This window comes from Piliocolobus tephrosceles, chromosome 6 (assembly GCF_002776525.5).
Source record: "Piliocolobus tephrosceles isolate RC106 chromosome 6, ASM277652v3, whole genome shotgun sequence".
NCBI classification, from domain to species: domain Eukaryota; kingdom Metazoa; phylum Chordata; class Mammalia; order Primates; family Cercopithecidae; genus Piliocolobus; species Piliocolobus tephrosceles.
In genome coordinates this window covers 77,161,099-77,182,377 of record NC_045439.1, presented here as the reverse complement: position 1 = coordinate 77,182,377, position 21,279 = coordinate 77,161,099, and the positions used below count along the sequence as shown (strand labels likewise).

Sequence of the window (21,279 nt, the reverse complement as noted above, 5' to 3'; positions counted from 1 at the left end):
ATAAATACCTGTGTGTATGTCTCAAATCCCTAAAGATTCTGATTTAATTATTTAGGAGTGGAATCTGAGCATCAATTTTTTTTTTTTAAGTTCTCTAGGTAACTGATTCTAACATACAGCTGGGATTGAGAACTATGTTTTTGGTACATGTTGAGTGTGATCTGGCTCCCTACTTAACAATTTTGCATCGGTTAAAAAAATTAAGCAATGAGGGAGAAGACAAAATAAATGGATTAAAGTTATAAATGTAGATATCTATTCTGGAAAACAGTTACCCTTTTTTTAGTTTCTGGTAATGGTCCTTAATAAAATGAACAGACATTGGCCTGGTTTGCTAAGTGCCTGTATCACAGCACTAAGCCATACTTTACTTTGTTACCATTATGTACTTACCTTTCATTTTAAGAGGTAGAAACTTTAAGAGGTGTATTTTTTTAGTATCCCCTATATCACAACACTGCACCTTGTGTATAGTAGGTTTCCATTGTTTACCTAACTGAAGCCAGTTTAGACAGTCACTCTTTACAACTAGGACTAGTTCAGCTCCTTGGGAGACTGAGAAAAGAGAATTGCTTGAACCTGGGAGGCAGAGGTTGTGCTGAGCTGAGATCGTGCCACTGTACTCCAGCCTGGACAGCAGAGTGAGAGTTCATCTCAAAAAAAAAAAAAAAAAAAAAAAAAGAACTAGGGCTAGTTTATTCTTTTATTCTCATGGCATTCTAAGAACTCTGTAAAGGTTTCTTAGAATACTCTATTCTCTCTTTCTTTGATTTCCATGTTATGCTTTCCTGGTTTTCCATCATTCTGATGACTCCTGCTTCCTTTTCTGACCCATTCCTCCTTTAGACTCCCCCTATTCTGGGCCCTTTAAGTTAACTTTTCAGCTGTAAAGAAACAAGAGCTCGGGCCGGGCGCGGTGGCTCAAGCCTGTAATCCCAGCACTTTGGGAGGCCGAGACGGGTGGATCACAAGGTCAGAAGATCGAGACCATCCTGGATAGCCTGGGCGACAGAGCGAGACTCCGTCTCAAAAAAAAAAAAAAAAAAAGAAACAAGAGCTCATTTCCTTAGTGATTTGTCCTCCTGATTTTAGTTACTAGTGTAAGTAATGTCTGTGTTTTAAAAGCTATTATAGAAGATTAAAAATGTACATAAAACTGAAGAAAATATGATTATTTTATTTTTGAGACAGGGTCTCCCTCTATTGCTCAGGCTGGAGCGCAGTGGTATAATCATGGTTCATTGCAAGCTCAACCTCCCAGGCTCAAGCAACCCTCCTGTCTCAGCCTTCCGAGAAGCTGGGACCACAGGCGCATGCCACCGTGCCCCGCTAATTTTTTTTTTTGTAGTGATGAGGTCTCACTGTGTTGCCCAGCAGTTCACCAAATCCTAGATAGCATGTAATTTTGGTGTCAATACTTATCTTCCAAAACAATAGGGATTATCAAAATCAAAATTGATGCCTTATTAGTTGATAAACAGATTTAATATCTGTCTGCTCTCACATAGAGCTGATTTATAGTTAATATTTACATTTTTAGATGTTCCTTTAGCATACACTCAACATTTTCCACACTGAATTACCTACTTTGCTGTAAACCAAATGGTTCTTGTTGGGGGTAATTTTGCCTTCCAGGACACATTTAGCAATGACTGTGGACAGTTTTCGTTATTACAACTGGAAGGGAAGGATGATAGTAAACTGGCATCTAGTGGGTAGAGGCTAGGGATGCTGCTAAACGTCCTCCAGTGCACACGGCACAGAGCAGCCTCTTACAACAAATGTTTATCTGGTCCAAAATGTGAGTGATGGCAAGGTCAAGAAACACTGCTGTAAACTGATCAGTTTTAAACTGCAGTATTCATTTTTTTGTTAATAGCATTACTGCTCTTAATATTTTGCAGGGTACTCTGTGTGTTTGTGTGTGTGTATGTGTGTGTGTGTGTAAGCAAGAGAAAATACTGTTTCAGTCAACCAGTTACCAAAGCATGTTTCCACCATTTTGTGTTCTTTTCTGCAGTGACCTTCTGGTTACTCTTTTCCATAGTATCATTCCCTTGTTCTCATCTCCTTTCAATCTTACTTACATATCCCTAATGTAAGTAAGGGATTATCCCTTACTTGCATTACTCAAATTATCCCTAATTTGACCATCTTGAGATACTATTTCTCCCATCAAAACTGGCTTTTATTGCCTGCTGAATCAAATATAAAGAATTCTAGGTGGCTTCAAAATTTTCCAGAATGTGACTCCATCTCCTACATAATATAATTTAGTTATTCTTGTTAGTCAACATTTATTTTTGTTTCTTTTAGTTAAATTCAGCTGACAGGGAGAAGCACTTATTAAAGTGGTAACTATGTGAGGACTACTGAGATAGGTGCCAGGGATTCAAAGACATGTCAACATTTTCCCTCTATCCAGTTGATTATTTCCCAATAACTTCTGTAATATTCCTTATTAATTCTTATTTTTATTTATTTATTTTTTTTCGAGATGGAGTTTCGCTCTTGTTGCCCAGGCTGCAGTGCAGTGGCGCGATCTTGGCTCACTGCAACCTCCGCCCCCACCCGGGTTCAAGAGATTCTCCTGCCTCAGCCTCCTGAGTAGGTGGAGTTACAGGTGTGCACCACCACGCCCAGCTAATTTTGTATTTTTAGTAGAGACGGGTGTCTCCATATTGGTCAGGCTGGTCTCGGACTGCTGACCTCAAGTGATCTGCCCGCCTCAGCCTCCCAAAGTGCTGGGATTACAGGTGTGAGCCACTGCACCCAGCCAGATGTCCTCCTTTCTTACCCTGTTCTTAGCTAAATTCTGTCCTCAAGGCCAGTTTCACTCTGCCTCATCACATCATCACAAGCACTGCATGTGTATGAGAATTTTAAAGCCTTATAGTAATTGTCTGTTGGTCCCATTGCTATATTTAAGGAATGATATAGATCACAAACATTATAGGATTCACATGAAGAAACAAATTCCAAGAACTGGGACCCTAAAGGATGGAAGAGATGGAACTTAAGTTTGTTTCTTTTGTAGCTGGGACCTCAGGTATGCGCCGCTATGCCCAGCTAATTTTTTAATTTTTTGTAAAATTTTTTGTCTCACTTTGTTGGCCACCCACCATCTCTCCCTATCTCTGTCCTTTAGGCAGCAGCAATACTCAACATAAATATCTGTTCTTGAACTCCTGGGCTCAAGCAGTCCTCCCACCTCAGCCTCCCAGAGTGTTGGGATTATAGCTGTGAGGCACCACGCCCAGTCAGTGCACTGCTTTTTGCATGGAGAAAGTCTTGCTACTACTGTAAAAAGGTCAGTGTGCTTAACTGATCTACATTCTGTCACAGACTTCTTACTTTATCACAAACTGGTAACAAACAGTTCCCTAATCAGCACTGGTCATTGGATCATACTTGGACTTACATTGCAGTAGTGTGGGACTTCCATACTTTTTTTTAAATTGTCACCTATATTAAGAAATACATTTTACATTTTCATCCAGTGTTACATCATATACACATGTACATAACTGAAACAATTTTATGAAACAGTACCTAACCTTACTATGTATGACATAATCTGATGTTTACTATTTTTTTAATGCTGATCATGACCTTCTAATGGATTTTAAAAACACTGCCCTCAAGCATTTAGCATAGTGCTAGAGACAGAGTAGTTGCTCAGAAAATACCATACATTTTAGCAGTGATTAAATCTTGAGAGGGTTGAGCCTTCTTAATACTTGAGGATTACTTTAAAATGTTATTTCATCAGCCAGGTGCGATGGCTCACACCTGTAATTCCAGCACTTTGGAAGGCCAAGGAGGGTGGATCACCTGAGGTCAGGAGTTCGAGACCAGCCCGGCCAACATGGAGAAACCCCGTCTCTACTAAAATCCAAAAATTAGCCAGGCATGGTGGCAGGGCACCTGTAATCCCAGTTACTCGGGAGGATGAGGCAGGAGAATTGCTTGAATCTGGGAGGTGGAGGTTGCAGTGAGCCAAGTTCATGCCACTGCACTCCAGCTTGGGCGACAGAGTGAGACTCCGTCTCAAAAAAAAAAAAAGGGTTATTTAATCAATACTTAGTTGTTTGTGGCACATTACATAGAATGAGTGTAGAGTGGATTATGAGATTTCAGACAGTAAGAAGATGCTTATGTTGAGTATTGTTGCTGCCTAAGGGCAGAAATAGGGAGAGATGGTGGGTGGCCAACAAAGACAACTTTTGCTTTCCTTTCGATGTTGCCAGAGACCTTGGGAGTTGCTGGTGTAAAGCCCTGCTTAAAATCAGGACCAGTTTGAATGACTGCAAACCTCAATTTTCACTTTTTACCTTTTAGTCTTCACTTTGTGGTTCCAGTCATCTAATCCCTACTCTTTCTCTTAGAAAGGAGCAGAAGGATATCAGAGAAAGAACATTTTCTCTTTATTAACTCATTTTCAACACTTGGGTTTCACTTTTGGAGCACTGCTGTTTGACTAAGGCTGAAGTTCTTTATCTTTGTCAGGTTTACACATCTTAAGAATTTTTATTTTTTGTTGTTTATTTTTTGCATGTTAATTTTTCTTACATATACTTATTTTTTTTTTTCACTTGCAATCCTTTTTGAAGCATACTTTTTTTTTTTTTTTTTTAAAGACAGAGTCTTGCTCTGTCGCCCAGGTTGGAATGTAGTGGTGCGATTTTGGCTCACTACAACCTCCACCTCCTGGGTTCAAGCGATTCTCCTGCCTCAGCCTCCTGAATAGCTGGGATTACAGGTGTGCGCCACCACGCCTGGCTAATTTTTGTATTTTTAGTAGAGATGAGGTTTCACCATATTGGCCAGGCTGGTCTTGAACTCCTGACCTCAAGTGATCCACCTGCCTCGGCCTCCCAAAGTGCTGGGATTACAGGCGTGAGCCAGTGTACCCAGCTACGTAAGATAATTTTAATACGTTGTATGTTATGGTTTGTCTTAGATCTAAACAAATAAATTCTGCAAATTATTTGACTTCTGTGGTTAATGAACACTTCTGTATAAGTATCAGTGGGTTTGCTGTTGCTGCTGCTCTTTTATTTTTTTCAAACGATTGCAGCCAAAATAAGGAAATTGAGTTCATTCAGTCATTCTAGTCTAATATATTTTATGTCTGTCTATAGATTTCTTTAATGGCAAAATGCAGCAGAACGACTTATCAAAAATGTAACATGTTAAATTCACATAGATTTAGGTTGGATACACAGTCAGCCTTCTGTATCCGTGAATTCTAACAATGGCAGATTGGAAATATTTTTAAAAAATAATTGCATCTGTACTGAACCACGTACAGAGTTTTTTCTTGTCATTATTCCCTAACCAATACAATATAACTGTTTATATAACATTTACATTGTATTAGGTATTATAAGTAATCTTGAGATGATTTAAAGTAAGGTTATATGCAAATCTTATACCATTTTATATCAGGGATTTGAACATCTGCAGATTTTTGGTGCTTGTGGGAAAAGTCCTGGAACCACTCTCCTACAGATACTGAGGAATTACTTACATGTTTTGCTTTCTCACTTGATTAGGGGAAAATACCCTTTACCTTCTGTTTGACTTCTGCAGAAATGTGTGTGACTGTAGAGGCTCAAATAGCATATTAAAACAATGCTGAAAGTATTTTTAACACTAGGCATCATTAAGTGACTGTGTAACTTACATGATTTTGTTAATAAAAATAGAAACAACTATGGGTTTTTAATGGACTTTAGACATTGTCAGAGAAGATTGTTACTTATTTGAACTGTTTCCAAAAATCAAATGGAAGATTTGGGGCAGAAAAGGAAGCTTTTTAAAAGTACAGTCTTTCTCCTAGAAACCCTTGCTAAAATCTTTGGTGACATCGTAATCTTATCCCTGGACTTTCCCTCCTTCTGTCTAATCATTTGCCAAGTCGTGTCATTCTACCTTTGCAGTGTCTCTTGTATCTGCTTCCTCTATTCTATCTCTACTGCCCTAGTTCTAACCTTCATCATCTTTCCCTAGGATCATTATAATAGATAACTAGTCTTTTCCCCATCTAGTTTGTCACCGCCTAACTTTATACTCTTCTTAGTTTCAATCACTTACCTCCCTACTTCAGAGCCCTGCTATCTTTAGAAGACAAAGTAAATGCTTTAGTAACATTCAAGCCTTCCGTTACCTGTTCCAAGTCTGCCTTGTTGATCCTTGTTCATTCTGTGTAGTGGCTAATTCCTAAAGATGTCCTTTACTTTCTTTTCTTCATCCTGCTCTTCATCTCTTTGAAAAACCTTCCCCCACCAAGACTCATATCAAATAATTGTCTCTTTGATGATGACTTCCAAGATCCTTCTAGTCATACTTAATCTTCTCTCTTGATTTTTCTTATACTATAATATTTGTAACTCTATAGTTTGATATCATACTACGTTGTATTACTACTGCTTACAACTTTCTCTTCCACGTTAGTTTTTTAAACTTTGTTGGTTTTTTGTTTTGTTTTTAGACGGAGTCTCACTCTGTTGCTCAGGCTGGAGTGCAGTGGCGCAATCTTGGCTCACTGCCACTTCCACCTCCCAGGTTCAAGTTGAGTCTTCTGCTTCAGCCTCTCGAGTAGCTGGGATTATAGGTGCCTGACACCATGCCCAGCTAATTTTTTTGTTGTTGTATTTTGTTTTTTGAGAGAGTCTTGTTCTGTCACCCAGGCTGCAGTGCAGGGGTATAATCTCAGCTCACTGCAACCTCCACTCACCGGGTTCAGGTGATTCTCCTGCCTTAGCCTCCTGAGTAGCTGGGATTACAGGCATGCACTACCATGCCTGGCTAATTTTTGTATTTTTAGTAGAGATAGGGTTTCACCATGTTGGCCAGGCTGGACTTGAACTCCTGACCTCAAGTGATCTGTCTGCCTTGGCCTCCCAAAGTGCTGGGATTACAGGCGTGAGCCACCATGCCTGGCCCCAATGTTCCAAGTGTTTTTTTTTTTTTTTTTAATCAATATGTTTTTTTAAATGTATATTTTTTGTTAGTTGCTTGTTTAACCCATAACTTCCTAACTTTTACATCTGGGTACTCTCTTCATATTTATGTATGTTGCATTGCTTTACTCATGTTTGCATTGTTATGCTTATTTATTTCTTTAAAACTTTAAGTACATTACATACATTCTTTTATATGTTATAAAACATGATACTAAAATGATCACCTGTGCACATACTACCCAGTTTGAGAAATAGAACCTTGCTGTACCCCTGAAACTCCTTATATGTGTCTCCCTGATTACAACTCTCCCTCTCCCAAGAAATATAATGTTGTGTTTATCATTTTCTGTCTTTCTTTATAGTTTTACCTCATTTATATCATTAAGCAATATATTGTTCAATTCAGTTTGATTTTTAAACTTTATATAGAGTATCATATTACACGTATTCTTGGTTTTTCATTCAACATTGTGGGGAATGGGCAGGAGATAATGAGGTGATAAGGCGGGGAGGGTATGTTTTCTGGTTAAACTGTTTTTTCTTGCAGAATCAGAGACCATACCTTGTATACCCCTTTAATACCTCTCTTTAACACGAGGCCTACTATTGCAAGTTAAGTCTCCTGATGATTTACACTGACATTGAAACAATGCTGTTGTCTCTATAAGTATGAGGAAACCCAGGGGAACCCTGTCATACTCTTTCCTTAATGGATGCTCTTTGCAGGTTTGATGAATTGTTGATGAATTAGGTACCTCACTAGAAGGACGTATTTGATATCAGTTGACCCATTTGGGTGTGATAGTGTGGTCCAGAGACCTTTTCTCCCCTATCACTACAGCTTTAGACACAGGACCCAGGGTGAATGGTAAAGTGTAGAAAATGTTCGTATATTAGATCATTGTTTCTAAATGCATAGATCTGAAAGTACAAATTAAAGTGTTTGGTTCAACATGTGTTTATAGATACCTGGAGCAAGTATAGATAGAAAAAAAGTGAAAATGATAAAAATGCAATATTCAGAGAACAAAATGGTTTGGTGGCTAAGGCAGTGGATTCATGTGCACAGGGTTAAAAGGGATGAGTACCAATGAATCACAAAGTATTAATATTTAATATAAAATATTACTAGAATTAAAGCAAATTGGGATGCTTTTGGAATTTCCATAGGTAAGCAGAGGCCTCCCCATCCCCTGCTCCAAGTTGTACCTTACTTAGCTTTTTAGGATTAGATGTTAATTGATATCCATTTGTTGAATAATAGTGAACGGATAGAATGAAGATTATTAAGAGAGTGGAAAGAAGTAGCCAGACATGGTGGCTCACACCTGTAACCCCAGCACTTCGGGAGGCCAAGGCAGATCACTTAAGGCCAGGAGTTTGAGACCAGCCTGGCCAATATGATGAAACCGCATATCTACTGAAAATACAAAAACTAGCTGGTCATGGTGGTGAACACCTGGAATTCCAGCTACTCAGGAGGCTTAGGTAGGAGGATTGCTTGAACTCGGGAGGTGGATGTTACAGTAAGCCGAGATCGTGCCATTGCACTCCAGCCAGGGTGACAGAATGAGACCCTATCTCAAAAAAAAAAAAGAAGAAACCACTTAAAAAATAAATAAACGGGTATCATCAATGAGAAAAGAGAATTGTTTCTAGATAAAAATTCCATCTACTTATAATCTATACATTAATGGTATTTTAACAGAAGAAACATGTAAAAGCTTTTATTATTACTGCTAGTTCCTTTGACAGGTAAGATTCCCAACTCTTAAAGCAAAATGATACAAAAAGTAATTCATTTGGTTAATTAAAATTTGAAAAAAAATTATTAAATTGTTCACTCATGTTCTGTGTATCTTAAACTCCTGAAATAGATATTGTAAATAATTTAAAATTAACCGTGTTAGCAAAGGATATGGTTTAGGAGTTTTATTTTTTTAAACTGCTCACTTGTTTTATTGTTAATGAGGAAAATTAGTATAATTATTTTATTTCTTTCAGAAAAGAACTACTTTTAAGGAAATATAGCATCCATTGTGAAAAGGGAAAAGTAAAGATAATTCATCATGCCTGCTGTGGCTTCAGTTCCTAAAGAACTCTACCTCAGTTCTTCACTAAAAGACCTCAATAAGAAGACGGAAGTTAAACCAGAGAAAATAAGCACTAAGAGGTATGATGTATCCTTTGCTAGTTTGATTGAATCAAATATTATTAATTTTTAGTTCATTTCCATATTAAAGTTAGATGAATGTTAATTTAAAGTTTATTTGAAAATAACACCATCACATGAATAAAATAAGACCTCCTTAGAGAAGGTCTTAATGTAATTGTAGCACAATACATATATATTCTGCTCATATGCATATTATCTACTCTCCAGACAGATCATACAGATATGACCTCTAGGTCATAAAGTTTAAGAGGCTAAGATTATGAAGCTTCTAAAAAAAAAATATTCAGCCACAAGTCATTGTCTTTTCATAACACGATATAAAAATACTTCCTTTTTGGCCGGGTATGGTGGCTCAGGCCTGTAATCCCAGCACTTTGGGAGGCCAAGGTAGGCAGATCACCTGAGGTCAGGAGTTCCAGACCAGCCTGGCTAACATGGTGAAACCCCATTTCTACTAAAAATACAAAAAATTAGCCAGGCATGGTGGCGCACACCTGTAATCCCAGCTACTCGGGAGACTGAGGCAAGAGAATCGCTTGAACCCGGGAGGCGGAGGTTGCAGTGAGCTGAGATTGTGCCATCACACTCCAGCTTGGGCAGTAAGAGCGAAACTCTGTCTCAAAAATAATCATAAATAATAATTTCTTTCTTTCTTTCTTTCTTTCTTTTTTTTTGAGACATGGTCTGCTATCTTGTGCAGGCAGAGAAGTGCAGTGGCATGCTCGTTGCTCACTGCAGCCTCGACTTCCTGGGCTTGAGTGATCCTCCTGGCTCAGCCTCCCAAGTAGCTAGGACCACATGCTTGCGCCCCAATGCCCAGCTGATTTTTAAATTTCTTACAGAGATAGGGTCTCACCGTGTTGCCCTGGCTGGTCTTGAATTCATGGCCTCAAGTGATCCTCCATGCCTTGGCCTCCCAAAGTGCTGGGATTGTAGGCGTGAGTGTCTGCACCTGGCCAGAGAATGATAGAAACTTTAAAGAAAGTCAGAACGGAAAATGCCAGAATGAACTGAATTTTGAAACATTACTAAAGACAAAATGGGCTTTTAAAAAAAGAGCTTTTGGGCTGGGCACAGTGGCTCACGCCTGTAATCCTAGCACTTTGGGAGGCTGAGGCGGGCAGATCACAAGGTCAGGTGATCGAGACCATCCTGGCTAACAGAGTGAAACCTCGTCTCTACTAAAAAAAAAAAAATTTTTAAATTAGCCAGGCGTGGTGGCGGGTACCTGTAGTCCCAGCTACTCGGGAGGCTGAGATAGGAGAATGGTGTGAACCCAGGAGGCGGAGCTTGCAGTGAGCCGAGATCATGCCACTGCACTCCAGCCTGGGTGACAGAGACTCCATCTCAAAAAATAGTAACAATAAAAAAATAACTTTTGGCTGGGAACCGTGGCTTACACCTGTAATCCCAGCACTTTGGGAGACCGAGGCAGGCGAATCACCTGAGGTCAGGAGTTTGAGACCAGTCTGGCCAACATGGTGAAACCACATCTTTACTAAAAATATAAAATTAGCCAGGCATGTTAGTCTATGCCTGTAATCACAGCTACTTGGAAGGCTGAGGCAAGAGAATCACTTGAACCTGGGAGGTGGAGGTTGCAGTGAGCTGAAGTTGCACCATTGCACTCCAGCCTGGGCAGCAGAGTAAGATTCTATTTCAAAAAAAAAAAAAGATCTTTTGAGGCTGGGCATAGTGGTTCACGCCTGTAATCCCAGCACTTTGGGAGTCCAAGGTGGGCAGATCACCTGAGGTCAGGAGTTCGATACCAGCCTGGGCAACATGTGAAACCACGTCTCTACTAAAAATACAAAAATTAACTTGGCATGGTGGCATGGGCCTGTAATCCCAGCTAGTGGGAGGCTGAGGGATCCCCGAGCCCTGAAAGCGAAGGTTGCAGTGAGTTGAGATTGCACCATTGCACTCCAGCCTGGGCGACAGAGTGAGACTGCCTCAAAATAAAATTAAATTAAATTAAAATAAAAAGGTCTTTTGAAGGGCAGAAAGAGTAAGAGAGGGATTGGGCTATTTATCTTGCTAAGTTGGTAATGTTGATGGGGTAACAGAAAACAACTCTATTTAACTCCTGTTGAATGATTTTCAAATGGGAAACAATGGGAAAGATAAAGCCACCTTTAGATAGGACAATCCTTAAGGTCAGGCCTAAGACAGATTATTACTTTCTAGCAATGTCTGGTTTACCTCTAGCACTACCCTTATCCCAGAGGAAGTGGTATATATAAGTTGGTTGTATCCAAACTTGCATCTAACTTTGTATCAATTCTGAAGTAGTGGAACCTAAATCATGAAATCTGCTTTATCAAGATCAGCGATCCCCAGCCTTTTTGGCACCAGAGACTGGTTTTGTGGAAGACAATTTTTCAACGTACCAGGGTTAGGGAGGATGGTTTTGGGATGAGTCAAGTGTACTAGATTTATTGTGCACTTTATTTCTATTATTATTACACTGTAATGTATAATGAAATAATTATACAACTCACCATAATGTTAAATCAGTGGTATCCCTGAGCTTGTTTTCTTGCAACTGGACCATCACATCTGGGGGTGATGGGAGACAGTGACAGATCATCAGGCCTTAGATTCTCATAAAGAATGCACAACCTTGGCCGGGCATGGTGGCTCACGCCTGTAATCCCAGCACTTTGGGAGGCTGAGATGGGAGGATCACTTGAGGTCAGGAGTTCGAGACCAGCCTCACCAGCATGGTGAAACCTTTGTCTCTACTGAAACTACAAAAATTAGCTGGGCATGGTGGCACATGCCTGTAATCCCAGCTACTTGGGAGGCTGAGGCAGGAGAATCACTTGAATCTGGCAGGCGGAGGTTGCAGTGAGCAGAGATCGCGCCATTGTACTTCAGCCTGGGCAATAAGAGCTAGTCCCTGTCTCAAAAAAAAAAGAAAGAAAGAAAAAAGAGTGCGCAACCTAGATTCCTCACATGTACAGTTTACAATAGGGTTTGTGTTCCTATGAGAATCTAATGCCGCCACTGATCTGACAGGAGGCGGAGCTCAGGTGGCAATGCGAGCAATGGGGAGTGGCTGTAAATACAGATGACACTTTGCTGGCTAGCCCACCACTCATCTTCTGCTGTGTGTCCTGGTTCCTAACAGGCCATGAACCAGTACCAACCTGTGGCCCTGAGGTTGGGGAGCCCTGATAAAGATTATCTGTGGACTTTGTATATGACCTGTATTTTTTTCCCAGATGTCAAGTACTTTTTTTTTTTTTTCTCTAATTTCAAGTTATGTGCACAGTGCCCTGAAGATCTTTAAGACAGCAGAAGAATGCAGATTAGATCGTGATGAGGAAAGGGCCTATGTGCTATATATGAAATACGTGACTGTTTATAATCTTATCAAAAAAAGACCTGATTTCAAGCAACAGCAGGTACCTTTTATTTTTGCATTGTTATTTCCTAAGTTATTTTGCATAATGGAGCTATTTATTTTTTTCTAAAAATTTTAAGTAATAATGAAATTTCACTCAAATTATATGCAGCATCATCTCTCTCATGTAGATAGAAAAAGGAAACTAAAGATACAGTGTTATTATTTACAAATGTGTGTAATGTGTGAACTCGTGCATATTCTTGGATTTGCCATGGTTTAGTACAAGTTTATAGCAACATACAGATTCATAATTTTTTTCTGAGGTAATTAATCATTGCTAGGTCAAGTAGAAGAATTGAGTTTGCTCATTAAGTAAGAAAACATGGCTGTTTTTTAAATAGTACTTTTATTGTACTTTCTTAAGATTCAAGGTTTAATCTCTTGTTTTTATGTGACAGCTTTTTGTATATGACCGACATCGTAGCCATATTAAAAATCTCAGTTTGCAAAACTGATACTGATCACTCCCTAAATCTTTTTTTCTTCTTCTTTTGAGATGGAGTTTCACTCTTGTTGTCCAGACTAGAATGCAATAGCATGATCTCGGCTCACTACAAACTCTGCCTCCTGGGTTCAAGTGATTCTCCTGGCTCAGCCTCCCAAGTAACCGGGATTACAGGCATGTGCCACCACGCCTGGCTAATTGTGTATTTTTGGTAGAGATGGGTTTCTCCATGTTGGCCAGGCTGGTCTCAAACTCCCGACCTCAGGTGATCTGCCTGTCTCAGCCTCCCAAAGTGCTGGGATTAGAGGCATGAGCCACTGTGTCCAGCCCACTCCCCAAATCTTTAAACTTCTTTTTGCTTTTAATCCTTTGAACAGGTGCTTGTCTTCCATTTGGCTGAAACCATGGATAGGGAGGGCAGGGGCAACATAAATGAAGAGAAAAAACTGATGACTAGGATAAGTGTTGATAGAGAAAATAGATGTATTTCATTTGTATTAGAAACTAGCAAAAGAATGCTGGGCGTGGTGGTTCACACCTGTAATCCCAGTACTTTGGGAGGCCGAGGTAGGTGGATCACCTGAGATCAGGAGTTCGAGACCAGCCTGACCAACATGGTGAAACTCTATCTCTACTATAAATAAAAAAACTAGCTGGGTGTAGTGGTGGGCGCCTGTAATCCAAGCTATTTGGGAGGCGGAGACAGGAAAACCACTTGAACCTGGCAGGCAGAGGTTGCAATGAGCCAAGATCGTACTGCTGCACTCCAGCCTGGGGATAGAGAGAGACTCCATCTCAAAAAACAAACAAACGAACAAAAAACAAACTAGCAAAAGAAGAATGTGAAGAATGTAGAGGCTCATTAAACAAATGTGAAGGAGGTTGTGTTGCTGGGTTTACCTTTACTTAGAAACAATCTTACTCCCTGTAAGTAGTAACAAAATACTGCCTATAGATTTTTTACCTGGTAGAGAAGCCACTCTCAGTTAATAATAAGATTTTATTTTGTTCTTTGGTCGTAGAATTGGCTTGTATTATTTAAATTGACTTATTGAAATAACAAAATTTCTTTTTTTCTTTGATGATTTTTTTTTTTTTTTTTTTAATTTACTTTGAGACGGAGTCTCGCCCTGTCACCCAGGCTGGAGTGCAGTGGCATGATCTTGGCTCACTGCAACCTCCACGTCTCGGTTCAAGCAATTCTCCTGCCTCAGCCTCCTGAGTAGCTGGATTACAGGCTCTCGCTACCACACCCAGCTAATTTTTTTGTATCTTTAGTAGAGACAGAGTTTCACCATGTTGGCCAGGCTGGTCTCAAACTCCTGACCTTGTGATCTGCGGCCCCCCCAGCCCATCCTCCCAAAGTGCTGGGATTACAGGCATGATCCTGTGAGCCACTGTGCCTGGCCACTTATTTTTATTTTTAGAGGAGTGTGACTTTTGGTTGTTAAGGAATGACTTTAATATTTTATTTAATGGTGATAAATCATTGCTGGTGTTTCTTCTCATTAGCAAAGTTATTCTAATAATAGTTACTAGGGTTTTTTGTTTATTTTTTTTTTTTAAGACGGAGTCTCACTCTGTTGCCCAGACTGGAGTGCAGTGGCACAATCTCGGCTCACTGCAACCTTTGCCTTCCAGGTTCAAGCGATTCTTCTGCCTCAGCCTCCCGAGTAGCTGGGACTACAGGTGTGCGCCACCATGCCCAGCTAATTTTTGTATTTTTAGTAGAGGTGGGGTTCCACAATATTGGCCAGGCTGGTCTCAAACTCCTGACCTCGTGATCCACCTGCCTTTGCCTTCCAAAGTGCTGGGATTACAGGCTTGAGCCATCATGCCTGGCCAATTACTAGATTTTTAGCTCTATCTTTGAAGAAGGGGCCCCTTGCATTTGGAGGTTCATTCATCTGTCCACAATGGTTGAATTAGTCCTTCCCTGGGAGAAATATTGTTTAACATTTTTGGACATACTTACCTGCAGATAAGAGACAGAGGCCTTCCTAAATTCAAACAAGTTTTTGCACAGCCTATGAAATATGTTAAAGTAGAATTGCTTAAAACACAGTGTAAGTGGTGCTCACTAAAGTAAATATTTTTGAAAGTCTTGAAATTTGGATAACTTTGGCAGTTTTGTTGTTTGCTGTTTTGTCAGTGTGGTAGGGTTTTTTTTCTTTTTCTTTTTTTTTTTTGGTGACAGTCTCACTCTGTCGCCCAGGCTGGAGTGCGATGGCACGATCTTGGCTCACTGCAACCTCCGCCTCCCGAATTCAAGCAATTCTCCTGCCTCAGCCTCCCAAGTAGCTGGGATTACAGGCACCTGCCACCAAGCCCGGCCTAATTTTTGTATTTTTAGTAGAGACGGGGTTTCACCATGTTGGTCAGGCTGGTCTCGAACTCCTGACCCTGGGTGATCCATCCGCCTTGGCCTCCCAAAGTGCTGGGATTACAGGCATGAGCCACCATGCCCAACCAGGTTTTTTTGTTTTTGTTTTTGTTTTTGTTTTTATGTTCTTGTTTACTTTTTGCTTTATTCTTGGAAGTTAGTAGTTATTTTTTTTTCTATGACAAGGTTCGGAATATTTTTGTAGCTACCTCTTTTTTTTTTTTTCTCTTCTTGAGAAGGTAGTGAGTACATTTAAATAGATGAGATGTTTCCATTTCCATAGAGTCTCTATTGCATTTCCAAAGGGAGTATCTAGGCAGAGAAGTTCAGGTTGAGAAGCTCTCTGCAAAGGCTCAGGTAACTTAGGCCATTATTTCATACGATTCAGTAGTTCAGTTCCTGTTTTTCGGAAAAATGATTATTTTCATTTGCTCTGTCCAGGGTGCTTCATCTGCTTCTGTCTTAGAACTGTTTTTTGTTTGTTCTGAGATAGCATGTCACTTCCATCACCCAGGTTGAAGTGCAGTGGGCACAGTCATGGCTCACTGCAGCCTTGACTTCCTGGGCTCAGCTGATTCTCCCACCCCAGCCTCTAGAGTAGCTGGGAGTACAGACACGCAACACCACAACTGACTAATTTTTAAATTTTTAGTAGAAACAAGGTCTTATCCTGTTGCCCAGGTTGGTCTCGAACCCCTGGGCTCAATTGATCTGCCTGCCTCAGCCTCCCGAAGTGCTAGGATTACAAGTGTGAGCCACCTTGCCCAGTTGCAGAACTGTTTTTTGTTGTATTTTCTGTAGCCCAGCCTCTCTAGTGTTCTTCAAGTATGTGAGGTGCTAAATTTACTAACAAGGTATTTTCTGTTTTTTACCCTTTAAATCAGGTAGGGACTGAATATATGTCATTGAACTTCCTTAGAAACTTGTATTTTCACTCTTATACTAGAAAATGTTTGAGATTTAGGCAAGGCGCAGTGGCTCACCCGTGTAATCCCAGCACTTTAGGAGGCTGAGGCAGGCGGATCACTTGCGGTCAGGAGTTTGAGACCATCTTGGCCAACATGGTGAAACCCCATCTCTACTAAAAATATAAAAATTAGCAGGGCGTGGTGATGTGCATCTATAGTTCCAGCTACTCAGGAGGCTGAGGCAGGGGAATCACTTGAACCTGGGAGGCGGATGTTGCAGTGAGTCAAGATAGCTCCACTGCACTCCAGCCTGGGTGACAAAGTGAGAGTCTGTCTCAAAAAAAAAAAAAGGGCACAGTGGCTCACGCCTGTAATCCTAGCACTTTGGGAGGCCGAGGCAGGTGGATCACAAGGTCAGGAGTTCACGACCAGCCTGGCCAACATGGTGAAACTCCGTCTCTACTAAAAATACATAAAAAATTAGCCAGGTGTGGTGGCAGGTGCCTGTAATCCCAACTGCTTAGAAGGCCGAGGCAGGAGAATTGCTTGAACCTGGGAGGCAGAGGTTGCAGTGAGCCAAGATCGCGCCACTGCACTCCAGCCTGGGCAACAGAGCAAGACTCTGTCTCAAAAATAAAAGAAAAAAGGAAAATTGAGATTTAGATAAAACATTAATTTAGCAAGCTCTCTCATTAGTAGAGAAGGACACTACATTTTATTACTTATCAAAAAGTCAGCTTGTGAATAATTTTTTCAGGGTTATCCGAAAAAGCAGGGAAAGAAAATGTTAGTGTAGCAAATTCTAGATAAAATTAGAATTGTATTTTAACATTTTTATGACATTCTTGAAAATTCTTAATATTCATTGGTAAACCTATTTTTGTTTAGGATATCATGAAAGTTGTTTGAATTCATGTGTTCAGGAGTCAGGAAAGTTCTGGTAAACCTGAGAAGCAAACATTTTTAGTTATGTAATAATTGGATGTTATCTTTTTCTTCTGCCAATTATCATACTATTAAAATTTTGAAAGTATTTATACTTTAACTGTGCTCCTTTAAGAGCACAGAGATACATAATTGACAGGAAACCTCACTAATATTAGAGGAATATCTGGTAGTGTGTAACAGACATGCCCAAACATAAATAATGTTTTGTGTTTAAATAGGTTTAAGCTGGGCTTACAGGCCGGCTGTTTAGTGAGTTCATGTGTAAAAATGAATAAAACAAGTCATAGCATTTTGGTTTTACTTTGCATTTTGTATTTATTCAGAATGATTACATTATGATTTCTGTTAAATGGTTCTGTTAATGTAATGATTACATTCTGCTTTCTGTTGAGAATTGCATCAGTAGTCAAGACATAGTGTGCTAACTAAAATTATTGTAATGTTCAATTGATATATTGAACAAACTGTACACTTTAACTGGAATAAGTGAAGGGTCCTTCTAATATATTTAGGCTTTAGAAGAATCAACCAAAGAAAGCATGATCTACTTTTAGGCTAGATAGACATATGATAACTATTATCAACAGACTTTTTTTGAGACAGGGTCTCACTCTGCTGCTCAGGCTGAAGTACAGTGGCACGATAATGGCTCACTAAAGCCTTCACCAAGCTATCCACCTGCTTTGGCCTCCCAAAGTGCTGGGATTACAAGCGTGAGCCACCCAGCCTGGCCATCAACAGATTTTTCTTCTTAAAAATAAGTCTTATGTTAACTGGGACACAAAAATTAAAACTTTTGCTATGTCACTCATATTCTGTTCTTGTGTTACCACATACTCTTTTGAAATTTAAAAAGTGTTTAGAATGATAGATTGTTGAGCAGTGGTATATTGGATTAGAGCTCCGATCCAGTTAATTTCTAAGTTATAATATTTGTAAATGTCTGGCAGTTTTCTTTAGAAAAATTTAATTCTTCATATGCTCCAGGTTGTATTGTGCTACTGGACACTGGTCTTATGGGAATGAATTATTTACTGTTAGTTTTTGTTGTTGTTTTGAAATGGAGTCTTGCTCTGTTGCCCAGACTGGAGTGCAGTGGCACTGTCTCTGGTCATTGCAACCTCCACTTCTCGGGTTCAAGCAATTCTCCTCTCTCAGCCGCCCAAGTTGCTGGGACTACAGGCATGTGCCACCACGCCAGGCTAATTTTCTTATTTTTAGTAGAAACCGGGGTTTGCCATGTTGGCCAGGCTAGTCTTAAACTCCTGACCTCAGGTGATCCACCCACCTCAGCCTCCCAATGTGCTGGGACTGCATGTGTGAGCCACCGCACCCAGCCTACTGGTAGTTTTTTTGTTTTTCGTTTTTTTTTTCCCTTTCACCACCCCGCCCTGAGACGGAGTTTCACTCTTGTTGCCCAGGCTGGAGTGCAATGGCACGATCTCAGCTCACTGCAATCTCCACCTCCTGGGTTCAGGCGATTCTCCTGCCTCAGCCTCCCGAGTAGCTGGGATTACAGGCGCGCGCCAGCATGCCTGGCTAATTTTTGCATTTTTAGTAGAGACAGGGTTTCCCCGTGTTGGTCAAGCTGGTCTCAAACTCCTGACCTCAGGTGATTCACCCACCCCAGCCTCCCAAAGTGCTGGGATTACAGACGTGAGCCACCACACACGGCCTACTGTTAGTTTTGATCTACCTAGTTACAGAAGTTATGTTATGTTTATTTGTATCATAAGTAATCTGTAAGTTATATATATTTATATGGGCTGTTATATATGTTTATGTGGCTCCACCATTGCAGCTCTTCATGACTGAGAGCCAAAGATGGGTACTTCTGAGCTACAACCCTTCTTTTTACAAATTATGATTACTATAATTTGTAATGAACTGTGCTAGTAGGCTCTATTTGCAAAGTCATATTGACATGTTGTGGCAAATCCTTGATCCAGTAATCATTCAATTGACTTAACTAGCTACTGCCATGTCATACCAACCTTGATTTGAAAATATCTGATTGTAGTATCTAATGAGTGACCTCTTGGAGTAGTGATGTAAAAAAAAAAGCAACAACAACTGCATTGTACTTGTTAGTAAATTATATGCCAAACCTTTTACCGTTTGCATTTTTTAAAGGTAGATTATAATTTTTTTTTTTTTTTTTTTGAGACAGAGTCTCGTTCTATCACCCAGGCTGGAGTGCAGTGGTACAATCTTGGCTCACTGCAACCTCTGCCTCCTGGGTTCACGTGATTCTTCTGCCTCAGCTTCCCGAGTAGCTGGGATTACAGGCACGTACCACCACACCCAGCTGGTTTTTGTATTTTTAGTAGACATGGGGTTTCACCATGTTGGCCAGGCTGGTCTTGAACTCCTGTCCTCAAGTGATATGCCCGCCTTGGCCTCCCAAAGTTCTGGGATTATAGGTGTGAGCCACCATGCCTGGCCTAGATTATACTATTAATTGTTTATTTTCTATCATTTGGTTTTTAGTTGCTCAGAGTTTCCTAATGTGTAAATGTACAGGTAAAGTACAGGTGGAAGCAAAAATATCTGTTTAGTAATATTACTAGTAATGTTACTAGTAATTAGTAACTAGTAAAAAGTAAACAAAACAAATTCCACGTTGTGTCTCTACATAGTTTGCTTTATTGTGAGACCAGAGAAAAAAACTAGGTACATATTTTTAATAAGAAAAGATACTTTATTCTTGAAAGCTTTGCTCTTTGGCACTTATAAATAACAAGAATGTTATTTATACTTTTTAATGGTGACTTATAAATAAGTCAAATTTATGAACTAGTGGATCTTTTTAACTTACTAATGGTATGAAGACATACTTTTGAGACATTTGGAGAATAAATTATACATTTATGTAGGTTAAAAGTTTTTAAAAATCTTCCATGGTAATAAAACAAACTTCCCTTTATATAAGCACCATGAGTTTAATGATTTTAGCACTAGTGTTACATGCAATGCCCGGTACTAACAATATGGGATGGTTTTCCTATAATTTTAGGATTATTTCCATTCAGTTCTTGGACCTGCAAACATCAAAAAAGCCGTTGAAGAAGCTGAAAGACTCTCTGAAAGCCTTAAACTAAGGTACAGATATTATGAAATATTTAAAATAATGTAAATTTAGAAGATAAAAATAATATTTAAGATTTACTGATTTATATCTGACAATTCGTATAATATTCCAATTTTTTTTTTTTAGACAGAGCCTTGCTCTGTCGCCCAGACTGAGGTGCAGTGGTGCGATCTCAGCTCACTGCAAGCTCCGCCTCCTGGGTTCACGCCATTCTTCTGCCTCAGGACTGCAGGTAGCTAAGACTGCAGGTGCCCACCACCACGCCTGGCTAATTTTTTGTATTTTTAGTAGAGATGGGATTTCACCATGTTAACCAGGATGGTCTTGATCTCCTGACCTTATGATCCACCTGCCTTGGCCTCCCAAAGTGCTGGGATTACAGGCATGGGCCACCGCGCCTGGCCCCAGTATTTCTGAGTTATAATATTTGTAAGTTTCTGGCAGTATTCTTTAGAAAAATTTAATTCTTCATATGTTCTTTGGTGGATTCTGCTCCTGGACACTATGCTTATGGGAATGAAGTATTTACTGTTAGTTTTGATCTGCTTAGTTGCAGAAGTTATTTAAATTTAGAAAAAAAAAAACTGATTCTGGTATTTGCCATGACATTCTTTTTTTTTTTTTAATTTTTAATATTTTTTTTTTTTGAGACGGAGCCTGTCGCCCAGGCTGGAATGCAGTGGCCGGATCTCAGCTCCGCCTCCTGGGTTCACACCATTCTCCTGCCTCAGCCTCCCGAGTAGCTGGGACTACAGGCACCCACCACCTCGCCCAGCTAGTTTTTTGTATTTTTTTTTTTAGTGGAGACGGAATTTCACCGTGTTAGCCAGGATGGTCTCGATATCCTGACCTCGTGATCCACCCGCCTCGGCCTCCCAAAGTGCTGAGATTACAGGCTTGAGCCACCGCACCCGGCCTTTTTTTTTTTTTTTTTTTTTTTTTTTT

At 40.0% G+C, this 21,279-nt stretch overlaps 1 protein-coding gene across 1 annotated transcript in view; it reads left to right on the top strand.

The window, feature by feature from the left end:
• The window catches only part of USP8 (ubiquitin specific peptidase 8), a 78,567-nt gene that overhangs the window by 5,383 nt on the left and 51,905 nt on the right, over window positions 1-21,279 (top strand). Inside the window, 4 exon segments of the mRNA XM_023227146.2 lie at window positions 3,149-3,310; window positions 8,976-9,144; window positions 12,413-12,557; window positions 20,260-20,345. Coding sequence (XP_023082914.1) covers window positions 9,041-9,144; window positions 12,413-12,557; window positions 20,260-20,345 — 335 coding nt within the window. The 5' untranslated portion in view covers window positions 3,149-3,310; window positions 8,976-9,040.